At 59.8% G+C, this 24698-nt stretch overlaps 2 protein-coding genes across 3 annotated transcripts; both read left to right on the top strand.

Moving 5' to 3' along the window:
• CDC37 (cell division cycle 37, HSP90 cochaperone) lies at nucleotides 1-5311 on the top strand. Its single transcript, XM_030031041.2, has 8 exons — nucleotides 1-193; nucleotides 1401-1682; nucleotides 1780-1885; nucleotides 2285-2400; nucleotides 3954-4076; nucleotides 4292-4474; nucleotides 4596-4667; nucleotides 4793-5311. The coding sequence occupies exons 1-8, from the start codon at nucleotides 92-94 to the stop codon at nucleotides 4940-4942; spliced, it is 1134 nt and encodes a 377-aa protein (XP_029886901.1). The 5' UTR covers nucleotides 1-91; the 3' UTR covers nucleotides 4943-5311.
• An 859-nt stretch (nucleotides 5312-6170) lies between these two features.
• Nucleotides 6171-23445, top strand: TYK2 (tyrosine kinase 2). 2 transcript variants are annotated; one of them, XM_030030666.2, is made up of 26 exons: nucleotides 6171-6218; nucleotides 8186-8263; nucleotides 9572-9641; nucleotides 9761-9973; nucleotides 10907-11030; nucleotides 13112-13256; nucleotides 13583-13746; nucleotides 13956-14340; nucleotides 14582-14776; nucleotides 15024-15181; nucleotides 15283-15406; nucleotides 15561-15753; nucleotides 15852-15958; nucleotides 16326-16502; nucleotides 16626-16713; nucleotides 16860-16987; nucleotides 17589-17724; nucleotides 18096-18247; nucleotides 18343-18493; nucleotides 19096-19193; nucleotides 20612-20804; nucleotides 21111-21229; nucleotides 21336-21508; nucleotides 21641-21758; nucleotides 21842-21952; nucleotides 22469-23445. In XM_030030666.2, exons 4-26 carry the CDS (start codon nucleotides 9787-9789, stop codon nucleotides 22601-22603), a joined length of 3561 nt encoding a protein of 1186 aa, XP_029886526.1. In that variant the 5' UTR covers nucleotides 6171-6218; nucleotides 8186-8263; nucleotides 9572-9641; nucleotides 9761-9786; the 3' UTR covers nucleotides 22604-23445. The 2 variants fall into 2 exon arrangements, with proteins under 2 accessions (XP_029886526.1, XP_029886529.1); XM_030030669.2 differs by lacking the exon at nucleotides 9572-9641.
• The last annotated feature ends 1253 nt before the right edge of the window (nucleotides 23446-24698 follow it).

The raw sequence follows: 24698 nt of genomic DNA, 5'->3' as shown, positions 1-24698 counted from the left end.
GGAAGTAGGCGGGGCGACCGCTGGAGGGTTCCAGAAGCGGCCGGAGGCGGCGGCGGGCCCGGGCCCGGGGGGGGGTGGCGGCGGTCGCGTTATGGTGGACTACAGCGTGTGGGACCACATCGAGGTCTCGGACGATGAGGACGAGACTCATCCCAACATCGACACGGCCAGCCTTTTCCGATGGCGGCACCAGGTGCGGCCCGCGGCCGTAGCTTCCCCCCCCCCCCCCCCGCCGCCAACCTCCGCCCTGGGCCCGGCTCCCCTGGGAACTCCCGTTCTCATGGCGACCGGCCCCGGCATCCCCATGGGGAGGGGGAAAGTGGGGGGGGGGCCTCTCTTGTTGCCATGGGAACCAGCTGCAGGGACCCCCATGGGGGGGGGGGGGTGTCGCCCCGTTCTCATAGTGACCGGCTCTGGGACACCCATGGGCGGGGGGGGGGGGGCTCCCCCTATTGCCATGGCGACCGGCCCCGGGGCCCCCCCTCCATGGGGAGGCCGGGAGGTGCTCCCCTGTTCCCGTGGCGACCAGCTGCAGGCACCCCCATGGTGGGGGGGGACCTCCCACATCCCTCTAGTGCGTTGTTCCCTGTGACACACCCCCCTTCCCCTGGGCCCCCCTGTTTCCATGGCAACCAGCCCCCCCCCCCCGGGTTCCTGCTCCTTCCCCCCCATCCCCACCACGTCCAGGGTCTCCCTGTTCCCTTGGGGAGCAGGCTGGGGGGGCACAGTCCCTCTCCCTCTGCCCCAGGCAGCCCCCTCAGGGGCTGCTGTCAGATGCCGGGGGGGTCCTCGGCCTTTCTGGGGGTTGGGGCAGCTGAGGCCCCCCCCATACCCTCCCCATGTTCCCTCCGGCCTGGGGAGGTGACACCTTCGGGGCTTTGGTCACCCCGGGACCATCCCCTGCCTGGGGCTGGAGGCGGGGGTGTTAGGCTTCAATAACACCCCCCCCCACACACCTTCTCACAGGGGGGGTTTTCCCAGCTCGGAGAATGGGCAGTAAACTGGGCAGGGGGGGGGCTGTGCAGCCCCACGTTCTCTGGGAGCCGGAGCGGACCAAATCCTCGGGGACTCGGAAGCTGTGGTATTCCGGAGCCGGCCCTGATTTGGCAGGGAGAGGGAATGAAGCTGCTGCTCGAGCTGTTCCCTTCCAATTCCAACAGAATACTCCAGAGCTGCATGGAGGGACTTGAGTTTTTCTCTAAACTGGGGTGTTTTGGAGGGGGTTGGTCTCCCCTCATAGCAGCTCCTTGTGCTTCACCCTATTCCACAGGGATAACAGATCCGGGAGAGCGTGTGGGGCTTCCCAGAGCGTGGCTAATGAGGCCGGGAAGGGCCGTGGGAGAGATTTAACGATGCCCCCAACATCTCTCCTGACGTGGTTTCCATCCTGTCGCCTTCAGGCTCGAGTGGAGAGGATGGAGCAATTCCAGAAGGAAAAAGAAGAGCTGGATAAAGGATGCAGGGAATGCAAACGGAAACTCGCCGAGTGCCAGAAGAAAATGAAGGAGTTGGAGGTGACGGATCCGGAGAGCGGGAAGGGGGAGCTGGAGAAGCTCCAGGCTGAAGCCCAGCAGCTGAAGAACGAAGAGAAAAGCTGGGAGAATAAATTGGAGGAGCTGAAGAAGAAGGAGAAGAACATGCCGTGGAACGTCGACACTCTCAGCAAAGACGGCTTCAGCAAGGTGGGTTTGGGGGAGCTCCCCCTCCCCGTGTGTCCATGCCCCCCCCCCCCCCCCGCAAAGTTGCTGGGCCGGCGGCTCACGTCCTTCTGCTCTCCAGAGCGTCTTCAACGTCAAACCGGAGGAGAAGGAGGAAACGGAGGAACAGAAAGAGAAGAAACACAAAACCTTCGTGGAGAGATACGAGAAGCAGATCAAACACTTTGGTGAGTGCCAGGGAGGGTTTCGGGGGGGGCCTGGTACCCCCTTCCTGGGTGGGGGGGTCCCTGCAGCCATTGAGCCAGGGAACCCCCCTGTCCCCCCCTCCCTGCTGCTGGGAGCAGCTGGGAAGTCATTCGTTCTGGTGAACAGTTGACGATTTGACGTGTTTTTCACAAGATTTTTTTTTTTTTTTTTTCTTTTTGCCCGCTTGCCCAGCTGAGGCAAAGCTTCGTGCGCTGCCTTCGTTAATCGCGATTTGGGGGGGGTTTAATTTAAACTTGGGATGAGTCATCTCTCCCCCTGCCCCCCCCCTCCACCTTTTTGCTGATGAGGTTTAGAGGCTGTTCTTTTTTTAACGAGCGAAAAAACCTTCCTCTGCTAACTGGGGCTGCCCTGCTTTGAAGGGATGCTGCGGCGCTGGGACGACAGCCAGAAATATCTCTCCGATAACCCTCACCTCGTTTGCGAGGAGACGGCTAATTACTTAGTCATCTGGTGCATCGATCTGGAGGTGGAAGAGGTGAGAAAGCGGGATGAAACCCATTCCTCCTGCCAGCTTTGTGCCGGGATTGCGTCGTCCCCGCCTCGCTGGCCTTTCTGCCGCGAGCTGATTTGCTTTTCCTGCCAGAAATCGGGGAATCAGGGAATCGTAGAGATGCTGAGGTTGGAAAAGACCTTTAAAATCATCGAGTGCCATCGTTACCCTGGCACTGCCAACTCCACCACTAACCGTGTCCCCAAGCGCCACGTCTACGCGTCTTTTAAATTCCTCTGGGGATGGTGACTCAACCCCTTCCCTGGGCAGCCTGTTCCAGTGTTCGACAACCCTTTGGGTGAAGGAATTGTTCCCAATATCCCATCTAAACCTCCCCAGGCGCAACTTGAGGCCGTTTCCTCTCGTCCTGCCGCTTGGGAGAAGAGCCCGACCCCCACCTCGCCACAACCTCCTTTCAGGTAGCTGTAGAGAGCGAGGAGGTCTCCCCTCGGCCTCCTTTTCTCCAGGCTAAAGCACCCCGGTTCCCTCAGCCCCTTCTCTTGTCCTCCAGACCCTTCACCAGCTTCGTTGCTCTTCTTTGGACGCGCAGTCCCACCTCAGACCCTGCAGAGCCCGTTAGAGCCGGGGCAGGAGATCGTGGAATCCCGGGACGGTTTGGGTGGGAAGGGACGCTTGGAGCTCAGCCCGTCCAACCCCCCCTGCCACGAGCGGGGCCGTCTTCACCGAGGTCAGGGTGCTCAGAGCCCCGGCCAGCCCGGCCCCGAAGGGTCCCAGGGACGGACGGGGCATCGACCCCCTCCCTGGGCAGCCTCTGCCAGGGCCTCACCCCCCTCGGCGGGAAGAATTTCCTCCCTAGAGCCGGGCCGAATCGCCCCTCTTTTAGCCGAAAACCCTTCCCCCTTGTCCCGGCGCTGCCGGCCCGCCGAAAGAGTCTGTCCCCGTCTTTCTGGGCAGCGCCGCGAGGTGCAAGAAGGTCTTCCTGGAGCCTTCTCCCCTCCGGGCTGAACACCCACAACTCTTCCAGCCCTCGGATCAGCTCCGTGGGCTCCTCCGGACCCACTCCCGCAGGTCCCTCTCCTTCCTCTGCTGAGCACCCCAGAGCTGGGAGCAGAATTACGGAATAATTTAGGTTGGAAAAGACTTTTAAGATCATCGAGTCCGACCGTCAACCCAACGCTGCTGAATCCAAACGCAGGACTGCCGGGGGGGGTCTCGCTGGACTCGAGGGGCAGAATCCCCTCCCTCTCCCCCAAGCTGATAGCGTTTTGTGGGGGTTGGGATGACCCAAGTGCAGGATCCTTGTTGATTGTCATCCCGTTGAATCTCAACCCATCGATCCGGCCTGTCCAGATCCCTCCGCAGGGATCTACCGTCGAGCCGATCCACGCTCCCGCCCAGCTGGGCGTCATCTACAAACTTAGGGTGCACTCGATCCCTTCATCCACATCGTTTGCCCATCGGCATCTTCTTTTCCCAAAAAGGGGTTGGGGATCAGCCCCCCCGACCTCCCTGATGTGGGGAATGTGGAGATGGGTGAATTTGTGCGGTCCTCACGTCCGTTTTCTCCCTCCCACCAGAAACACGCCCTGATGGAGCAGGTTGCCCACCAGACTATCGTCATGCAGTTCATCCTGGAGCTGGCCAAGAGCCTGAAGGTCGATCCCAGGGCTTGTTTCAGGCAGTTTTTCACCAAAATTAAGGTGAGAATCACCCCCCCCAGCCCCCCCACCTCCCCAAAGCAGATAATTTTCCAGCTTCCCGGCCCCGCTGCGTGCCGCGATGGCTTTCGGCAGCTTGAGGGTGAAGAGATGCAGCCGGGTGGGACCCCGGGATGGATTGGGGGGGTAGAAACGAGGGTCCAGGAGGACGCAAACACCCCCCTGCCCCCCCCCCCTTACCTCCCCTCTCCTTGCAGACAGCTGACCAGCAGTACATGGAGGGTTTCAACGACGAGCTGGAAGCCTTCAAAGAACGGGTGCGAGGCCGAGCCAAGGTTCGTATCGAGAAGGCGATGAAGGAATACGAGGAAGAGGAGCGACAGAAACGCCTGGGCCCCGGCGGGCTCGACCCCGTGGAGGTGTACGAATCCTTGCCGCCTGTGAGTATCGCCCTGTGCTTTTTTTTGCGGGGGGGGCGGGGGGTAAAACGGCAAAATTTAGTTGCAGTTTAATGCCTGGGGGGTTTCCTCATGTGTCGTTGTGTCCTCCCCCTTCTTGCAGGAGCTGCAGAAATGCTTTGACGTAAAAGACGTCCAGATGTTGCAGGACACAATCAGCAAAATGGATCCCACCGTGAGTATTTTTTTCCTTTCTCCACCCCGGGGGCTTCCAGGGGGGGTCCCTAGTCTGGCAGGGCAGCCAGAACAGGCAGCGGGTACCCCCCCTGAGCCCCCCCCCTCCCTCCATTTACTTTCCAGGAGGCCAAATACCACATGCAGCGCTGCATCGACTCGGGGCTCTGGGTCCCCAACGCCAAGACAGGGGAGGGAGCTGAGAAAGGAGGCGGCGAAAGCGTTTACGAAGAAATTAAGAAGGAAAACGGCGATGAGGAGAAAGGAAGTGTGTGAGCTAGGGGGGGCGGGGGGGTAAAGCATAAAAAAAAAGGCGTAAAGCATAAAAAAAGGCGTAAAGCATAAAAAAGTGTAAAGCATAAAAAAAAAAAGGCGTCAAGGGATTTCTCCCTCCCCCCGTCCCCCTCCCTCTCTTGCCCCCCCTCGCTTTAAAACGCCGTAGAGACTTTTGGTGAACGTCTGTTGAGCTGTTTGTGCCCCCATTTCCCCCCCCCCCCCCTTCCCCAGCCCCGGGGGGGGGGACGTGGGAGGTTTTGGGGGGAGTGGGGGGAGAGATGAAATGGCGGCGGTTAGCGCTGGGCGGGGGGGGCGGTGGCGACGGCGTGTGCCAGCGAGGCTGTTGCGGTGAATAAAGAGATTGAAGAAGCCGGGTGTGGAGTGGGGGGGGGACATGGGGGGGGGGGTTGGGGGACAGTTTGGGGATGGAGGGTGGTGATGGTGATGAGCCGGAGCCCTGGCGGGGGGGAGTAGGGGGCTGCGGGGCCCCCCCCCCGCCAGCTCCTGGCGGTGGAGGGGGGGAGAGTTCAGACACACCCCCCCCCTGCCCAATTTGGGTCTCTATCCACATGTGGCCCCCTCCCTCATCTGGCTTAGATCCAGCTGTGAGCCCTTACAGCTGTGCCCCCCCTCCTGGTTTGGATCCAGCTGTGCCCAGGACTGTCCAGCTGTTCGCTGCATTGGGCTTTGCCCCAATCCAGCCCCGCCCCTGGGTTTGGATCCAGCTGTGTCCCTAAACCAGATGTGCCCCCTGCAGCTCCACCCTGCTGGGTTTGGATCCAGCTGTGCCAGCCCCGCTGCTGGGTTTGGATCCAGCTGTGCTCCCTCCAGCACTGCCCCCGGGTTCTATCTAGCTGTGTCCCTAATCCAGCTGTGCCCAACCCCTGGGTTTGGATCCAGCTGTGCCCCAGATCCAGCTGTGCCTGGCCTAGCCCCGCCCCCTGTTTTGGATCCAGCTGTGCCCGGCCCCGCCCCCGTTTTAATTCCAGCTGCGCCCGCCCCAGCCCCGCCCCCTCTGGTTTGCATCCAGCTGTGGCCCCTACCGCGCTCAGGCTCCGCCCTCTCCCCGCTCCTCAGCCAATAGCCGCTGCCGCCGAGCCTTCGCGGGGCGGGGCAGCGCTCGGCGCCCCGCCCATGGGGCGAAGGCGTGTGGGCGTGGCGGCGTGGCGGCGGAGGGCCAATGGCAGCGCGCGTCTCTCGGGCCCAATGGGAGGCGGCGGCTCTGCGGGGCGGAGGGAGCCGGAGCGGCGGCCGGGCCGGCGGGGAGCGGGGCCCGGTACGAGCCGGGGGGGGCCGGGCCGGACCGGGGGGGGCCGGGAGGGGCGAGGGGCAGGATCTGGGGTGTGTGGGGGGGTCGGGGGCCTGTGGGAGGTGGCCGGGCCTGTGGGGTCAGGGGGCTGTGGGGCGGGCTGGGGGGTGTCAGGCCTGTGCTGTCAGGGGGCGGGGGGGGGGTCCGGGCCTGTGGTGTCAGGGGGCTGGGGGGTGTCAGGCCTGTGCTGTCAGGGGGCTGGGGGGATCAGGATGTGGTGTCAGGGGGCTGGGGGGGTCCGGGTCTGTGGGGTCAGGGGGCTGGGGGGATCAGGATGTGGTGTCAGGGGGCGGGGGGGGGTCCGGGTCTGTGGGGTCAGGGGGCTGGGGGGATCAGGATGTGGTGTCAGGGGGCTGGGGGGGGTCCGGGTCTGTGGGGTCAGGGGGCTGGGGGGATCAGGATGTGGTGTCAGGGGGCTGGGGGGGTCCGGGTCTGTGGGGTCAGGGGGCTGGGGGGATCAGGATGTGGTGTCAGGGGGCTGGGGGGTGTCAGGCCTGTGCTGTCAGGGGGCTGGGGGGATCAGGATGTGGTGTCAGGGGGCTGGGGGGGGTCCGGGGGCTGGGGGTAGGGGTCCGAGCCTGTGGTGTCAGGGGGCTGAGGGGGGTCTGGGGTCTGGGGGGGGTCCAGGCCTGTGGTGTCAGGGGGCTGGGGGGGGGGGGGGCTGTGGTGTCAGGTGGCTGGGGGGGGTCAGGATGTGGTGTCAGTGGGCTGGGGGGGTCAGGATGAGCAGGGTTAAGAGGCTCTGGGGTGGGGGTGTCGGGATATGTGGGGCTAGGAGGCTTAGGGTTGGGGGTTAGGATGTGTGGGACTGGGGGGGGTCAAGATATGTGGGGCTAGGAGGTCAGGATATGTGGCACTAGGAGGCTCAGGGTTGGGGGTCAGGGTGTGTGGGGCTTGGGGGGGGTCAGGGTGTGTGGGGTTAAGAGAGTCTGGGGTGGGGGTCTCGGGATGTGTGGGGCTAGGAGGGTTTAGGCTGAGGGTGTCAGGATATGTGGAGTGGGGGGTCGGAGTTTGTGAGCCTGGGGGGGATGTCAGGGGATGTGGGGTTGGGGGATATGGGGGCTCGGGGGATTTCAGGCTGGGGGCCCCGGCGGTATGGGGCACGTGGGTGTCAGGGCGTGCGTGGCTGTGAGATGGGGGGAAGCTCTGGATACATGGGGCTTGGGGGCTTCAGGGTTGGGGGGGCTGTGTCAGGATGTGTGGGGTGTAACGGGTCAGGATATGTGGGGCTGGGGGATGCAGAGGGTCAGGATGTGTGGGGCTGGGGGCTGTGAGGGTCTGGATAACGGGGGGCTGAAGCGGGGGGGACGGTCGCATGGCGTTAGGCCTCGGCTGCCTGCGGGAAGCGGCACCGGCACCAACCGGCAGCTGCCCGCGTTCCCCCGTCCCGTGCTGCCGTGGGGCGGGTGGTCCCCATGGCCCCGGCGCTTCCGTCTTTCCCAGCCAGCGCTGGACTTTGCACCCCATTTAGGCTGCCCCATGACCAAAGCCTGCTGCCGCTTTTAGCTCCTGGAGGGGGGAGCTCCCTGAGCCTCCCATGCCAGGCAATGCCGGTGGCCAGGCGGTTTTCTGTCCCACCGCCCCAGGAACATGCAGAAAACACGTGTGTACGCCGCTCCCTGCTCAGAAACACGGGATCGGGAGGGGAAAATGGGGACCAGCGGGCGCCATTAGCGGCACGGGGATGTGACCAGAGGCTTGAGGGGCTGCGGCTTGGCTGTGTGTGTGGGAGGGGGGAACCCCCCTCTGAGAGCCTGAAATGGGTCAAAATCCATCCCCGGTGGTGACCCGAGTCTTTGCCGTAGCCGAACGCGTGCCGAATCTCGAGCAGAGAGCGGCAAAATCCTCACCGGCCGCGTCTTTTGGGAGTGCAGCCGCACTGAGGTTGCAAAACGTGGCTCGTAACTCGCTTCCCTCTCCCCCCCCATCCCCAGGCCTGTGCTTGGAGCCTGAGACGCCCAGGTGGAAGAAACCGTGACTGCGGAGGCCGAGATCGGGGTGAAATCGGGAAGGTTTGTGCCCTGCGTTGTCAGCATTTGCCCCCATTATGGATAATAGCAAGGGGAAGGTTGGATCCTGCTGCGCGAGGAACCCTCAGGCTTCTCCAAGCAGGAGGGGCCGGGGCATTTATTTTGTTTGCCAACCTGTTGCTGGGGGAAATCCATATTGCTCTGGATCCCATTTTTCAATCCCAATCCCCATTTCAGCCCTCTCGCTGCGCCCACTGTCAGCAGTGAGCTCGGATGCCAAAAAAAAAAAAAAAAAAAAAAAAAGGTGCCTTTTAAAGGTTATTTATCATTTTTTTGGGGGTGCTGAGCTTCCGCTGACCCGCTTCAGGGTGCTGTGACCAGTTCCGCCAGCTTCCCCTGGTTTTTAGAAATGAGGAAGCCAATGGAGCAGCCGCCTCTTTCGGATTCTGCTCTCCTCCCGAGGAGGGAATTGGGGGAAATCTGCCAAGGTTTGGCTTCGGGATCTTTCCGCGCCTGCGGGCGGAAGCTGAAGTAATGCCGTCACGTGCTTTGCCTTGAGAGGATCTGGAGAGGCGCTTTCCTGAAGGGGGAAGACCCCCACCCTGGCACACAATTCCTGGAAAAAGGGGTTTCTTTTGGTACCTCTCATTTTTTTGTAACCCAGGCAAACGTCGCCCCGCACCCAAAACAGCGGCTTTTTGGGGCGAGACCTGCTTGTTTCACCTCTCTGCTCACTCCCTGGGGTGTGGGATGGAGGGAACCCTCGTGACGGGAACGTGGGGAGCGGAGCACGATGCTCGAAAAGGCTTTTGACCCACCCAAAGTGCCAGGGTTTGCTCTGCAGGTTGGTTTCCTTTGCCATATCACGGCATGGCGGCATGGGGCTAATCCTGTCCCTTAGCAGGAGATAAAAGTCGCCGGGTCCTTCTCTCCATGCCGTGTTCGGCATCGATATGGCACGGTGGAGCTGTTTGGACGGAGGGCGCAGCTTTGGCACGGCTCTCTTGCAGCCTTGGGTTCGTTTAAAAGGCGAAAAGCCCCACTCGGCTGCGCAGCAAGCTTGCTGCGAGCTCGCTAAGCCGAGAGAGCGAAGGCACGTGAGAGTTCTGGCCCTGAGTGAGAGCTCCCTGCGGTGTTTATCGCCGTTGGAGGAAGTCGAGCTGCGGCAGTGAGATCTGCTTGGCCTTTGTCAGCAAAAAAGGAGCTGGGGAATCAGTGCTGGATTTTGCCAGGAGAGACTGGGGAGAAGAACTGGGAGGGTGGGAGCGATGCCAGCGCTGTGGGGTGGGGAGACCCGGAGGGATCCGGCTTTCCCGGTCTCACTGACGGATCACTTCCCCCCCGTCCCAGGTGATAACAGCCACCCTTCCCGCACCGCCTTCAGAGCTCGGCACCGAGTTATGCTTCATCTGACGGCGAGGTGTGTAACCCCAGTGTCGGAGTGGAGGGCGCCCAGTTACCCGACTGGGAGAGACTGGCGATGGGGCGCTCTGCACTTTGCTAACACTTGTTTTTATTTATTTCTCTGTTTCTTTCCAGCTGGGGCGTGTTCGGGGGCTGTCGCCATGTCTCTTTGCCAATGCACGGTGAAGCACAGCGAATCGGACGCCGAAGGCTGTTGCTTCTCGGCGAGCGGCGGCTTGAAGGTTTGCCTGCACTGGAGTGGCGAGGAGGAGCAGGAGCGGTGCCAGACCTACGCCCAGGGCACGCTCAGTGCCGAGGAGATCTGCATCGACCTCGCACGAAGGATCGGTGAGCGCCGGGGAACTCCAGCTCTCGTCTGAGACCGCAATACCCAACCGGCTTGTGTCCCGGGGCTGAGAAATTTCCAGTTTCCCAATCTCTGGGTCCATCTAAGCTGCTTTATCTGAAAAATCTGAGCTCTTGTGTTGTTTTTAAGCAACAGCTTCCCGATAACGGGCTGTTAGCAAATCCTTCTGTCGTAATTTGGGCATCCTCGCTTGCTCCAGAGTTCCTGAGAAGCGGTGTGGCACGGCTCTACCCCAAGGCTCAGGCCAACGGGTCTGGGAGTTATTGGAGCGTGATGAGTTGAAGAGCAATTACTTCACCTCTGACTCATCAGCATCCCCGTTTAATGAGCACTCTGCCTCCCCTCGCCATGGATTTCTCCCGGCGGGCTGCAAAAATCGTGCCGGGCACCTGCGCTTGGGCTTTTCCTGGTCTGAGGGGCCATTTCACAGCTGTGTTGGTTTGAATTAAGGGTAGCTCGTGTCTCTTCTAACCTTTAGACAAAGGTTTTAGCTCTCACCTAAGGTTTGACTGGCAAATCACTCAGTTCACCTTTTCCATGGGTTTTATTAACTTCCCTTCCCCTTGCTGCAGTCTAAGCAGCTCTGCACGGCGGTTTCTTTGGAATAAAAGCTGCTGAGGCTCCCCTGGCCAGCTGGCTTTCCCCGAGCGCGCCAGAAGGACGGCAGACGCGCCGCTCTCTTTTAAATGGCGTTTTTAAAGACTATCCTGCCTCTGACATTTGCGAGCGGGGACGAGGAGGACGTCTCGGTCCCTGGAGGTGGGGTGTCAGTAGCGTGGATGGGTTTGTGCTGCCAGAAGAAGCGAGCGGTTGGGAAGAAAGGGGTGAAGAAAGGGTTGGGGTTTTTTTTTTCTATCGACTGTGAATTTTTGCGGGCTCGACAGCACCTCAGGGGAATCGTGTTTTCTTCGCAGGCATCACGCCGCTGTGCTACAGCCTCTTCGCCCTCTATGACACCCAGAGCCGAGTCTGGCTCCCGCCCAACCACCTCTTCAAAATCAGCAAAGACACCAACCTCAACCTGCTTTTCCGCATGAGGTGAGGACGGTTCCCTCCCCTCCGACCCCTGCTGCAGTGTTTTTTGGAGCCCTGCGGAGCTGCCAAGCTCCTCTTGCTTGCGGAGCAGAGACATGCCAGGCTTTAATAGGGCTGCACTGGAAATAACGTCGCTTGCTTTTCTGCCCCTGGGTTACCTGTTTCCAGATTTGCCTGGAAAATGTTTGCGGAGGTTGGCACAGGGTTGGGGAACCTAGCAAACTCAGCAGGGCTGGTCTAAATCAGACTCGGAAGGATTAAATGAGGAACAGGACGTGTTTGGAGCCCCTGCCTCTCCTTCAGTGTGGAAAAATTCCTTTCCCAGTTCCTCATGTTCCTCTGCCGTTCACCCTCCGTCTCCCTGACTGGTTCAGCCTGTGCTTCCCCCTCTCAGTTCTGTCCCCGAGCGGGACAATGTCCCCTTTGAAGTGTTTTGAGACCAACAGCAAACACCCAAGGGCTCCTCGGAGCAAGCCCTGGGCTGTGGCATTGCCAGCTGGGTTCCCAGGAAGGCGAGAGCTGTTTTTTGTAGATGTCTTTGTGAGATACTCGGGTTCCCTGGAGATGACGGGGACGACGATCTTAGTGTTTCCTCCCAAAACATTGCCACTGGCGATTTTATTAGGAGAGCTTTTTCAGGCTGGTTTGGTTTTGGGGTTTTTGGGTTTGTTTTTTTTCATGGTGTCTGAGTCATAGCGAAGGTAAAAGCGAGGGAGAAACAGAAAACCTGGCTTGGAGATTTATTAGCCTGTTTCAAACGACTTGCAATACCTTCTTCTTCCTGGGGAACCGCGGCGTATCGGGCCGAGGCCTCTCTCCTCAGCCGGCCGTCGCGCCAAACGCAACCTGTGCAGCAGAAAACGGTCTCCGAGGCACCGAGCCGGCTCCTGTGCTTGGCCGGGACATCGTTGCACGCGTAGCTTTACCGTGTTGTCCGAGGAAGATTGAAATGGGAGCCACGCTTCCCAGTGTGCAGGGAGGAAGGCTTTGAGTCCTCGTGGCCAGCACCTCCGCATCCCTCGGCCCCGCAGGAGGAGAGCGCCGTGATCCGTAGCTCTCTGACCGCGGATAAGTTGCAGAGCTCTGACTTTTTGGGCCAGAAAGTCCTTTTCCTTCGGCTCTGGTTTTGATGGCACTTGGCTGGCGCAGGCGCCTGCAGCATGAGCACCGAAATAACCCCGGCGTGTTAACCGCAGGCAGAGATGCGGCTTTGGGGGTTGAGCGGTGGGAACGGAAACTCACTCTGCCCGCAGAGCTCTCTTTGTGCTGATGTTTTTTTAGATGTGGCGTTTTGTGGGGGGGACGCTCCTCGCCCCAGCTGCTCTCATTTTTTTGGGGCCCCTGGGCTGGCAGCATGAAAACTTGGCTGCGAAACGGCATTGTGGGGAGCACTGCTGCTAAAGAGGCGTTTGTGGGTCAGGATTGGTTGCAGCCAGAGTTAATTAGGGTCCCTTTCATGAAGCTCTGCTGATGGGGTCGTATTCGGCGTGCTGTACGGCACAGCTGGTCATAAAATGTAGAGGAAAAAGCTTAAAGGAACCCGTTTTGGTGGCAGGAAGAGGTTGCTTCCCCTTTGCCTCCTGGTGTCTGAATTGTTGCCTTGTGCTCAGGTCACATTTTTTGAGGACGTGGCTGGTTCTCGTGTTGGCAGTGGGATTTCAAGAAGTTTGGCTCTTAAAAAAAAAAAACCCAAACCTAAAACCCACCACTCTGAGCCCAGAGTGCAGCCCCTGGCTGCACTGGGGCAGGACAGAGCTCTCTGCTGCTGGTCTGCTGGTCCTTTCCTCTGTCCCCTTGAGACAGCCGGTGACAAAACCTCTGCAAAACCCTCTTTGGGACCTGGCTCCAGTCCCCCAGCAGCCTCTGGGGAAGGGGCAGGCAGCTGTGCTGGATGGAAGGAGCAGATTTATGGGTAAAATGAGCCTTGAGCAGGTCCAGGGCAGCCACTGGACCCGGGTTTGTCTTTAGAGGCAAAACCAGGACATCTTTTTCGGCCGCTTTCAGCTGCGAGGGAGCATAGGGACAGACCACCGCCCTCCTGTCCCCGCAGCCGAGCACCGCTCTCCTCTCCTTCTCCCCTCCAGGTACTACTTTCGGAATTGGCATGGGATGAACGACAAGGAACCGGCGGTTTATCGCAATGTGCCCCGACAGAGCGATTCCCCTGATGAGAAGCTGCAAGGAGGAGCCTTGCTCGACAAATCGTCCTTCGAGTATCTGTTTGAGCAGGTAACGAACCAGGCTGAAGGGCTGGAGGCTCGGTCGCACCTGGAGTTGTGGAAACCTGGGTGATTTTCTTGATCTGGCTGGATTCGGCTCAGCCCTGTTGTCAAGATCTGTTTTTCCATCTGCGAGGGCTTTGTTTAGAGGACAAACACAGCTGTAGTTTTGCCCTCGGAAAGCTTTTGTCCTGCTTGAAGCCTCCCTGGGAGGCTGGGAGCCGAGCTGAGGGGGATCCCATTAACCTTTAAAATAAAAAAAGACAAGAAAAAGCACTCTGGAAGTCAGTGCAGGGTTTTTTTCTCCCCCTTTATTCAACTTTTTCTCTTTAATAGGGGAAATTTGAATTCATCAATGACATCGCGTCTTTGAAAGACCTCCAGACTGAACAGGAGATCCAGAGGTTCAAGAACGAAAGCTTGGGCATGGCCGTGCTTCACCTCTCGCACATCGCCATCAAAAAAGGCATCTCCCTTGAGGAAGTGGCCAGAAAATACAGGTGATTGCTTGGCTTCGCAGCCTTGGGGCTGGGGAGTTTCTGCTCTGGGGTTGTTTGAAGGGTTTATTCTGGTTTCTCACCCTCTTTCCTCTCTGTCCTCCTCACCAGGAGTGAGTCTGGGGCTGTTTTAGGTGATGGAGAGATCGGCTGTGTGCTTTGCTGTAGGCACCCATGAGGTCTTGCTGACCGGTTGTTCCTTTCCTCCACAGCTTCAAGGACTGCATCCCACGTTCCTTCTACCGCCAGATCCAGCAGAACAACTACCTGACCAAATTCCGCATGAAAAACGTCTTCAAGAAGTTTGTGCAGCGTTTCCAGCGACACACGGTCAGCACCGGCAAGCTGACAGTGCAGGACATCATGTACAAATACCTGGCTACCTTGGAGCACCTCGCACCTCGCTTTGGGAGCGAGCTCTTCCCTGTGCTCTCCTTGGAGACCTCCTCCGAGGGTGAAAAGGTGCAGCTGTACGTTAACGGGGGACATTCGCAGCTGGAGCACGGGCAGGCGCTGCTCCCCAAGGACCGACCTGTCACCCACGAAGTCCTCGTCACCGGCACAACCGGGATCCAGTGGCGGCCCATGCCTGTAGAGGTAGGTTGGTGCTCGCATTCCCCGCTGCTGGGCAGGAAGAGCCTTTTCCATCCAAGTCCCATCCCACGCTGGCTCCTTTTCCTTAGCTCGTGCTCCTGGGCTTTTCCTCGGGCTCTCCTGGCACCCCAAGTTTCTTTTTCAGCTTGTCCCAGTTTGGCCAGTAGCCACTGCGACCTAGTGGTGCCATTTCCCAGCAGCAGGAAGGGTTGGAACTGATGCCCTTCTGTCTCCGCCTCTGCAGAGCATCGAGAACTTCTCCCATCGTGGGTATTTTGGGAGGAAGAGCAGAAACAAAGAGCTGGAGCCCAAGGGGCCGACTCAGCCAGCAGAGCGGAGCGAGCCAAAGTGGGTCCATTTCTGTGATTTCCGGGAGATCACACACATTGTCGTCAAGGACTGTAGGGTCAGCATCAACCGGCAGGACAACAAGTGCCTGGTGAGTGGGACTTGTTCTCTCCCAGCTGCCCCCGCTGACCATCTCGACGTACGTGGGAGCCCGTAGTTGCGCTTCAGAGACTGGAGGAGGCAGCGCTGGAAAGAACAAGGATCTTTTCCAGGGTTAATGCCAACAACCGAGAGTTCTACGCTCTCCTCCTTGGGCTGGCAGAGGGATAGGTGGATTCTGGGCTGCTCACCCTCTAGCTCGGTGGCTTCTCACGCTCGGTCCCCCTCCCTTTTCCCAGGAAGTGGTTCTCCCATCCCCTGAGAGCGCGCTTTCCTTGGTTTCACTGGTGGATGGTTATTTCCGACTCACGGCTGACTCCAGCCACTACCTGTGTCACGAAGTGGCACCGCCGCGACTCGTGATGAGCATCTTGAACGGCATCCACGGGCCCATGCAGTAAGTGCCTTCTTCCTGACGGAGGGCCTGGGGATATCAAGGAGGATGTGCCGTGTCCTTGGGGCTTATCTGAACCTGTTCCCCTTTCTCCTTGCTGCCAGGGAGGAGTTTGTTTTTGCCAAGCTACGACGGGAGGAGCAGGAAGAAGGCCTCTACATCATCCGCTGGAGTGTCCTTGACTTCAACAGAATGATTCTTTCCGTAGTGAAAAGGGGCCACCAGCAGGTAAGATGCAATTCCCAGTGCAGCATTCCTGGGAATGGCGAGGTCCGGGAGGTGCTCGTCTCATTAGGAACGAGCTGGGCTGCGCCCGGTCTGAGCTGCCAGCTTTCTGGGTGACGGGGAGCTGCGACGCCTGTCCTGACGCTGTCTTTCCTAGGCTCCTGGGGTGCAGGGAGCCCTCAAGTACAGGCAATTCCGGATCCAAAAAAAAGGAAACTCCTTTGTGCTGGAAGGGTGGGACCGGGAGTTTTCCACTTTGCGGGAGCTCTTGGATGTACTCAAGGGCTGCACGCTCAAATCTGGCGATGAAAGCTTCACGGTGAAGAGATGCTGTCCGCCCAAACCAGGAGGTATGAGGATGGATGATCTTCCCTCCGTTGGACTCGAGGAACAAGGGCATCCGGTAGTTTCAGGGGCTTTAGCGTATGTCTGTTCCCTCCTCTTGCAGAGATCTCGGACCTGCTGATCACGCGGAAGGTGAAGGATAGCACGAAGCAGATCCTTAACCTGACCCAGCTCAGCTTCCACCAGATCCGCAAGAACGAGATCACTCAGGTTGTGCTCTCTGCCCTCCTGGGCAGCGGGGTTTATGGGGGCCTGTGGGTAAATACGTTGGCCGGAGGAAGCTGCTCCCCTGATCGGGGGGATGCTACCCCTGGTGCAAAGAGGAGAGAGACGTGGAGCAGTTTGGTTTGGCGCTTTATTCCTTCCCTCTTCAATGAGAGGGGGAAGAGAGCTGTTCAGAGGCAGCATGGTTCGGGCAGGAGGCAATTTCTTACCCGCCATCCACAGCGGCGTGCGGAGGTGACACGGAGGGAAGCGGGGAGAGTCGGCTCGCACGTGCGAGGCTGAAAATCCCCCCCTTCCCCATGCACGCTGCCTGGAGGTCTGACACCCGTGTGCCTTCTCCGTCTGCCTGCAGCGAGCCCACCTGGGGCAGGGCACCCGCACAAACATCTACGATGGGGTGCTGAACGTCTGCGGGACCACCGGGGCCGACGACGAAGCCGAGTATTTCTCCACCGAGCAGAATAACAACAGCCGGGAGATGCACGTGGTCCTCAAAGTCCTGGATCCCAGCCACAGAGACATCGCCCTGGTGAGCCCCCACCTGGGCTGGGGAAAGGGGAGCTGGGACAGGGGGGAAAATGGCTCCAAGCCACTCTCGAGATGCTCCGAGAGACCCGCCGCCTTCATGACACTCTCTCTCCTCTCCCCGCAGGCGTTTTTTGAGACGGCCAGCCTGATGAGCCAAGTGTCGCACGTCCATTTGGCTTTCGTGCACGGAGTCTGCGTGCGAGGTTCCGAGAGTAAGCATGGGGCTGTCCCCCAACCCTTTGCCGCAGCCGGCCTCGCCTTGTGCCGGTGCCTTTCCCTTGGCCGCTGCCAGCCGGGCCAATCGGCTCCTGTGCCGTGCCAAGGGCTGGGCTGAGGAAAATATCTTCGTCTTCCGCAGATATCATGGTGGAGGAGTTTGTGGAACATGGACCTCTGGATGTGCTGCTGCGGAAAGAGAAAGGCCGGGTCACCGTGGGCTGGAAAATCACCGTGGCCAAGCAGTTGGCCAGTGCCTTGAGCTACCTGGTAATGGGGCTGGGAGCTGGGGTTTTTCCGGCAGGGAACCGTGCCGGAGATCACCTCCGAGCACCTTTTGCTCCAGCTGCGCCCCTGGGCCTTGCCGGCAGCGTGGCAGGGAGGATCTGCCACGCTTTCCTCTGCCCTCCAAGCAGATAAACAGATTTTTAACATTAACATGCCCTGCCTGCACCTCACAAAACCTGTCCTCGCTCTCTCTTTCCTGGAGGTGAGCGGGTGAGGTAGCGCACGTGAACTTCAAATGCTGAATCCCAGTTCTTGTGGCTTCATTTTGGGGCCGTGCGAGCCAAGAAGAGCCGCCGATGAGGACGCTGCCTTCTCTGCTCGCTGGGCTTCTGGCCAGCAGCTTAGGAAAGCTCACTAGCTGCTTGTGAGGGCATGCACCCCAGCGCTGGGTAATCCTCGCGTTCCTTTTATTCCGCCCCGGGTTTAGCTTTGTGCAAAGGGATAATGAGACAGGGAGGTGACACAGGTAATTAGAGCCAGGAGCCCTGCCTTTTTATTTTCTTGTGTCATCCATAGACTTGACCTTGTGCTGAGGCACCAGCGGGAGTTTCTCACAAGATTCCGTATCCCCTTGTTTTCACAGGAGGACAAAAACCTGGTGCACGGCAACGTGTGTGCAAAAAACATCCTGCTGGCCAGGAAGGGGCTGGAAGATGGATCCGTGCCTTTTGTGAAGCTCAGCGACCCCGGAGTCAGCTTTACGGTGCTCTCTCGAGAAGGTATACACTCATCCCGTGCTCAAACTGAGCGGGGCTGGACCTGAGCTCGATCTGAGCCAAAAATCCAGGTGCTTTTTTTCCCCTCCTGCAGCCCAGGTAGCTAATGAATAGTGTGGATTGTGCCTAAGCTGTTTTGACAAGGTCTTGCCTGCCTGTCAGACCTTAATTTTTGCGATATATGGCATTTTGAATGTGTGGACGTGCAAATTCTGTGACGGTGGCCGGTTTTGGAGACAATCCCATAGCAGCTTCTCGATGGCTGGGATCCTGCAGGGAGCTTTTCCCACCCCCCACCCCCCCCCCGCTGTGTTCATGGGGTCTTTTCAGCTGTATCCTCAGCAACGCCTCACTTTGCCTTCCCTCTCCCAAAGAGCGTGTGGACCGGATCCCCTGGATCGCCCCAGAATGCGTCCGGGATGTGGGAAACCTCAGCACCGCAGCTGACAAATGGAGCTTTGGCACCACGTTGCTGGAAATCTGTTTCGACGCCGATGTCCCGCTCAAGGAGCGCACTCCTTCGGAGGTGACTTGCCTTCTCCTCTCCCTCCATCCCCAGCTATTCCATTCCAGGATGGATCCGGCCCTGTTTGAGACCGGTTTTTCTTTCCTCTCTCTTAGAAAGAACGTTTCTACGAGAAGAGGCATCGCCTGCCCGAGCCGTCCTGCAAGGAGCTGGCCAACCTCATCTGTCAGTGCCTGAACTACACCCCCGTCGAGCGGCCGTCCTTCCGGACCATCCTGCGGGATCTCACCCAGCTCCAGCCACACAGTGAGGCTCCACAGCCGGGGGCATGCTGGTTTCTCGGGGGTGTGGGGTGGGGGGATGGTGTTTATGGCCCCATTGTTCCCTCCGCACCCTGAATCGGTCGGGGCCACAGCAGTGGCGGGGTGGGGGTGGCTGCGGAGACTCTTTTGTCCTGGATGAGGGGGAAAAGGGGGAAAAAAGGGGCAAAAAAGAGAGAAAAAGGTTAAAAAGGGGCAAAAAAGTTAAAAAAAAAGTTTAAAAGAAGGTTGAAAAAGGAAAAAAGGGGGGGGGAAGGGGGAAAAGGCAAAGATAGGCAAAAAGGAAAAAAAAAGGAAAAAGAAAAGGCCAAAAAAGGCAAAAAAAAGGCAAAAGGGGAGGTAAAAAAGGGAAAAGGCAAAAGAAAAGGCCAAAAAAGGCAAAGAGGGAAACAGAAAAAAGTAAAAAAAGGAAAAAAAAAGGAAAAAGAGGGGAAAAACGTAGAAAAGGGAGAAGAAAAGGCACGGAAAGGGGAAAAAAGGGAAAAGAAAAGGTACTCTTTGGGGCGCAGGGGTTGGGAGAGAAAACATGCAAAGCATCTCTGTGGCGGGGCGACCTCCGCTCTCCCCTCAACACCCTTTCATTTCCAGACCTCGTAGACGTCACCTCGGTGAACCCTGACTTCCCGGTGTCGGACCCCACCGTCTTCCAGAAGCGCTACCTGAAAAAGATTCGGGAGCTGGGGGAGGTAAGTGGCATCTCGACACCCACCACCCCCCTCTGGAATTCTGCTCCCAGCTCTGGGGTGCTCAGCAGAGGAAGGAGAGGGACCTGCGGGAGTGGGTCCGGAGGAGCCCGCGGAGCTGATCCGAGGGCTGGAAGAGTTGTGGGTGTTCAGCCCGGAGGGGAGAAGGCTCCGGGAAGACCTTCTTGCACCTCGCGGCGCTGCCCAGAAAGACGGGGACAGACTCTTTCGGCGGGCCGGCAGCGCCGGGACAAGGGGGAAGGGTTTTCGGCTAAAAGAGGGGCGATTCAGCCCGGCTCTAGGGAGGAAATTCTTCCCGCCGAGGGGGGTGAGGCCCTGGCAGAGGCTGCCCAGGGAGGGGGTCGATGCCCCGTCCGTCCCTGGGACCCTTCGGGGCCGGGCTGGCCGGGGCTCTGAGCACCCTGACCTCGGTGAAGACGGCCCCGCTCGTGGCAGGGGGGGTTGGACGGGCTGAGCTCCAAGCGTCCCTTCCCACCCAAACCGTCCCGGGATTCCACGATCTCCTGCCCCGGCTCTAACGGGCTCTGCAGGGTCTGAGGTGGGACTGCGCGTCCAAAGAAGAGCAACGAAGCTGGTGAAGGGTCTGGAGGACAAGAGAAGGGGCTGAGGGAACCGGGGTGCTTTAGCCTGGAGAAAAGGAGGCCGAGGGGAGACCTCCTCGCTCTCTACAGCTACCTGAAAGGAGGTTGTGGCGAGGTGGGGGTCGGGCTCTTCTCCCAAGCGGCAGGACGAGAGGAAACGGCCTCAAGTTGCGCCTGGGGAGGTTTAGATGGGATATTGGGAACAATTCCTTCGCCCAAAGGGTTGTCGAACACTGGAACAGGCTGCCCAGGGAAGGGGTTGAGTCACCATCCCCGAAGGGATTTAAAAGACGCGTAGACATGGCGCTTGGGGACACGGTTAGTGGTGGAGTTGGCAGTGCCAGGGTAACAATGGCACTCGATCATCTTAAGGGTCTTTTCCAACCTAAATGATTCTATGATTCTAAATCCCTGAAGGAACTGATACGATATATCCCCAACGGACCACGGAGCTGATAACGACGAGGGCGACTTAAGACCTTTTGGGTGGGTCGGGGAGCGCGGAGGGGCTCGGAGCTGGTCGGGAGGATGTTTCCCTCGTAGCAGGTTATCACGGTGCCTTGCGCTGCTGCGTGATTCATACGCTCCGGTCACCTCTGGGTGAACCAGCCTCTTTCCGGCCTGATTTCCAAAGAATCTGCATTTGGATGAGGGTCAAAAGTCTTTATATTTTAAATCTGTCTTCAATGAGGACTTCCCCTCTGTCCGAGAAGTTTATTGACCCCTATAGAGGGCTTCCAAAGAGGCTGTTCTTGGTGTGGGGAAGCTGGGAAAGCTTCTCCTGGCAGGATCTCAAATTCTGTGCTTGCTCCTTGCCAGGGTCACTTTGGCAAGGTGAGCCTGTATTGCTATGACCCCACGAACGACGGGACGGGGGAAATGGTGGCCGTCAAATCACTCAAATCCGGCTGCAGCCAGCAGCTGCTGACCAGTTGGAAGAGGGAAATCGAGATCCTCAAGACGCTTTATCATGAAAACATCGTCAAGTACAAGGGTTGCTGCAGCGAGCAGGGTAAGGTGACCGGGAGGATGCGTGGTGACTTCAGTGGCAGCCGCGGGGCAGTCGCTGTCTCTCCCCCGTCCGAGTATTTCCCTTGGCGTCATAGTTGAATGCCAACGGCAGAGCCCAAGCTTGCATTGTCCAACCCCCGGTGCTGGCGCAGAGACGCTCAAAACCCAATTCCTCAAGGATTTTGGTGGCTGGTTGTGGCGGGGGATCCCCTTCCTGGCAGAGGGCTGGGGTTTGGGATGTCTCTGGGTTGTTCCCCTCTCCCCACGAGGTTCACACGCTGCCTTCCTCCTCCTCCTCCTCCTCCAGGAGAGAAGATCGTGCAGCTGATCATGGAGTACGTGCCCCTTGGCAGCCTGCGCGACTACTTGCCCAAGCACAACGTCAGCCTGGCCCACATCCTGCTCTTCGCCCAGCAGATCTGCGAGGTAAAGCCTAAACCTTCCCGGCTTCTCTTGGGGGCTCCTCTGCTTCCCAAAATGGCTCTGACCCCCCCAAAATGGCTCTGACCCCCCTCTTTTCCCCCTTCTGCAGGGCATGGCCTATCTGCACTCCCTCCACTACATCCACAGGGACCTCGCCGCTCGCAACGTGCTGCTGGAGAATGAAAACGTGGTGAAAATCGGGGATTTCGGTTTAGCCAAAGCCATCCCCGAGGGCCACGAGTATTACCGCGTCTGCGAGGACGGGGACAGCCCCGTCTTTTGGTGAGCGCGGCTCCCCTCACCGTGGGGGGGTGGTGGTTTGGGGCGAGCGGAGGACGGCGTCAGAATTGGGTACGGTGAGCAGAGGCGCGTGCCGAGCTGTGCCGGCGCTCACCGGCGGCCTCGACCGCGCAGGTATGCCGTGGAGTGCCTCAAGGAGTGTAAGTTTTACTACGCGTCCGACGTCTGGTCCTTCGGGGTGACTCTCTACGAGCTCCTGACCCGCTGCGACTCCAGCCAGAGCCCTCCCGTGGTGAGTCCCGCGATGCCGGCTTTACCGCAGCAGCGGTTGCCGAGCCAGTGGTTGAGGTTGACTTTTTCCCTCTTTCCCCACAGAAATTCATCGAGATGATCGGGGCGACGCAGGGGCAGATGACGGTGCTGAGGCTGATTGAGCTGCTGGACAGGGGGAAGAGGCTGCCGAGTCCCAAGGACTGTCCTTGCGAGGTGAGGCTCTGCGTCCCGCTGGCTGTCCGTCCGTCCGTCCATCCACTCCGCCGGGCCGCGCCGGCCCATGGGGAAGGGGGAAAATGGGGAAGGGAAGGGGAAAAAGTAGGGAGGGGAAAAGTGGGGGAGGGAAGGGGAAAATGGGGAAGGAGGAAAATGGGGAAGGAGGAAAATGAGGAAGGGGAGAAGATGGGGAAGGGGAAGGGGAGAAGATGGGGAAAGGGAAAAGTGGGGAAGGGGAAGGAGGAAAAAGATGGGGAAGGGGAAAAGATTGGGGAAGGAGGAAAACAGGGGAGGGGAAAAGGGTGGGGAAGGAGGAAAATGGGTAAAGAGGAAAGATGGGAAAGCCTTCATACTGCTGCGGGGAAGAGGAGGGACAGGTGAAGTCAGGGGCCCGAACGCTGCGGGCAGAATTCCGGAAGCGAGGAGCCCCCGCTGCTTATTCCCCATGAAATCCCGGTGGCCGTGCTGCCTCTGGACATTTCTCTGTCTCCCTTCCCTCCCTCCCCTCCCCAGATTTACCGGCTGATGAAGAACTGCTGGGAAGCAGAGGCTTCCTTCCGCCCGGCCTTCCACAACCTCGTCCCCATCCTCAAGAACTTCCACGAGAAATACCGGGCTCAGGCTCCCTCTGTCTTCAGCCTCTGCTGAGCCGGATTGCTGCCAGGATTGGGGTGGGGGGACACCCCCAAAACGCCATGACCGAATGCCAATGCTGCTTTCTGGTTTTCCCGACGGCTTTTCGGCACGGGATGAGGAAACGTCGGGCTGTCGAGGTGAGCGTCTGGCAGAGCAGCACCTGAGGTGGGGGGGGGGAATCCCCCCTTCTCCGTGGGACACCCCCCAGCCACGCCGTGTCCATCCCGCTCCGGATCCCCGGCCATCCTGTGCCTATCCTCGCCGCGCGGCACGGCACGCTGCGGCACGCCTCTCCCGCCGAACACTGTGAATGAGACTGTGGGGAGGGCGGCGGGGGGGCGGATTTACGGCCTTACACCCCCCCCCCCCCTTCCTCGGGGAGCTGCCGAAACCCTGCTGGGGGGGCTGGGGGGGCACCTTTGGGGAGCGTGGGGTGCTGGATCTCCTTCCCGCTGCCGTTTGGGGTGCCCCCCCCGCCAAAGGACGGGGGTTCAGCAAAAGAGTTTGGCACTTTATTGGGGTTTGGGGTCTCTGCTGCGTTTCTGCCCCCCCCTGCCCCGAGTGGGAGTTGGGGGGGGGGGGGGTCCCACCTCACCCTGTTCCCCCCCCCCCTCGCCTTGCTCCGGCTTTCACCCCAGGACTGTTTTTGGGGTGCTGGAGGAGGGGGGGCTGGAGGAAGAAGGGGCTGGGTGCCCCCCCAAACTGTCTGCAGCAGGGGGGGGGCAGTTTCCCCCCCTCTTCCCTGTTATTTATTGCCTGCTGTCTGACCCCCCCAGGGAGCGGGGCGGGGGGGGGATGTGGGGTGGGGGGGGGGCCCTCCTTGCCCCCCGCGGGGGTCATCTCCCAATAAAGGATGTAATGTTCTCCCCCCTCCTCTCTGGCCTGATGGGGGGAGCAGGGCCCTGGGGACCCCCCCTTGGAATGGGGGGGGTCCTGCCGGGGGCGGGGGGGGTCACCTATAGGGGGGACACAGGGGTCCCTATAGGCTATGGGAGGCATGTCTTGGGGTCCCTATAGGGGCTGGGGTGGGGGTCAGGGTTCCCTATAGGGTAGTGGTAGGGGGTGTCTCAGGGTTTCTATAGGGCCAGGAGGGGTCAGGGGTCCCTATAGAGTGGTAGTGGGGGGGTGTCTCGGGGTCCCTATAGAGTGGGGGGGGAGGTCAGGGGTCCCTATAGGGTGTGTGCGGGGGGTGTCTCGGGGTCCCTATAGGGTGTGGGGGGGGGTCAGGGACCCCTATAGGGTGTGTGTGGGGTCTCTCGGGGTCCCTATAGGGTGTGTGGGGGTCAGGGACCCCTATAGGGTGGGTCGGGGGTGTCTCAGGGTCCCTATAGGGTGTGGGGGGGTCAGGGACCCCTATAGGGTGTGTGCGGGGGGTGTCTCAGGGTCCCTATAGGGTGTGTGGGGGTCAGGGACCCCTATAGGGTGGGTCGGGGGGTGTCTCAGGGTCCCTATAGGGTGTGGGGGGGTCAGGGACCCCTATAGGGTGTGTGCGGGGGGTGTCTCAGGGTCCCTATAGGGTGTGGGGGGGTCAGGGACCCCTATAGGGTGTGTGTGGGGTCTCTCGGGGTCCCTATAGGGTGTGTGGGGGTCAGGGACCCCTATAGGGTGGGTCGGGGGTGTCTCAGGGTCCCTATAGGGTGTGGGGGGGTCAGGGACCCCTATAGGGTGTGTGCGGGGGGTGTCTCAGGGTCCCTATAGGGTGTGGGGGGGTCAGGGACCCCTATAGGGTGGGTCGGGGGGTGTCTCAGGGTCCCTATAGGGTGTGTGGGGGTCAGGGACCCCTATAGGGTGGGTCGGGGGGTGTCTTGGGGTCCGTATAGGCCTGGGGGGGGTGAGGGGTCCCTGCAGAGTGAGGGGGGGCCCAAGGGTCGGTTCGGTGAGGGGCGTGGCCCCCGAGAAGCAGCCAGTAGAGTGCGGTAACCGCAGGGCTCGTCCGTTTGTGTCCAATCCGGAGGCGGAGTGCTAATAAGGGGCGTCCCCGCCCAATAGGGAGCGCCGGTGCTACCGGCTTGTTTGTTTCGCCCTGCCCAATAAGCGCCCGGCATGCTCCCGCGTGGGCGCGGCGGCGGGCGAACCAATGACGCGGCGGCTTATTGACGCCGTTCTA

Source organism: Aquila chrysaetos, chromosome 11, assembly GCF_900496995.4.
Source record: "Aquila chrysaetos chrysaetos chromosome 11, bAquChr1.4, whole genome shotgun sequence".
Classification (NCBI taxonomy): domain Eukaryota; kingdom Metazoa; phylum Chordata; class Aves; order Accipitriformes; family Accipitridae; genus Aquila; species Aquila chrysaetos.
The sequence above is the reverse complement of the archived record's forward strand: the minus strand, read 5'-3'. Positions and strand labels throughout refer to the sequence as shown.

What these genes read in the sequence shown, in the direction of transcription:
- TYK2 (XM_030030669.2), top strand. Translation starts at nt 9,787, where the DNA reads ATGTCTCTTTGCCAATGCACGGTGAAGCACAGCGAATCGGACGCCGAA. An exon ending in GAAGTGGCCAGAAAATACAG is followed by an intron (nt 13,747 to 13,955) that starts GTGATTGCTTGG and finishes TTTCCTCCACAG; the next exon opens with CTTCAAGGACTGCATCCCAC. An exon ending in TCGCCCAGCAGATCTGCGAG is followed by an intron (nt 21,230 to 21,335) that starts GTAAAGCCTAAA and finishes CCCCTTCTGCAG; the next exon opens with GGCATGGCCTATCTGCACTC.
- CDC37 (XM_030031041.2), top strand. Translation starts at nt 92, where the DNA reads ATGGTGGACTACAGCGTGTGGGACCACATCGAGGTCTCGGACGATGAG. An exon ending in GAAGCAGATCAAACACTTTG is followed by an intron (nt 1,886 to 2,284) that starts GTGAGTGCCAGG and finishes CCTGCTTTGAAG; the next exon opens with GGATGCTGCGGCGCTGGGAC. An exon ending in AGTTTTTCACCAAAATTAAG is followed by an intron (nt 4,077 to 4,291) that starts GTGAGAATCACC and finishes CTCTCCTTGCAG; the next exon opens with ACAGCTGACCAGCAGTACAT.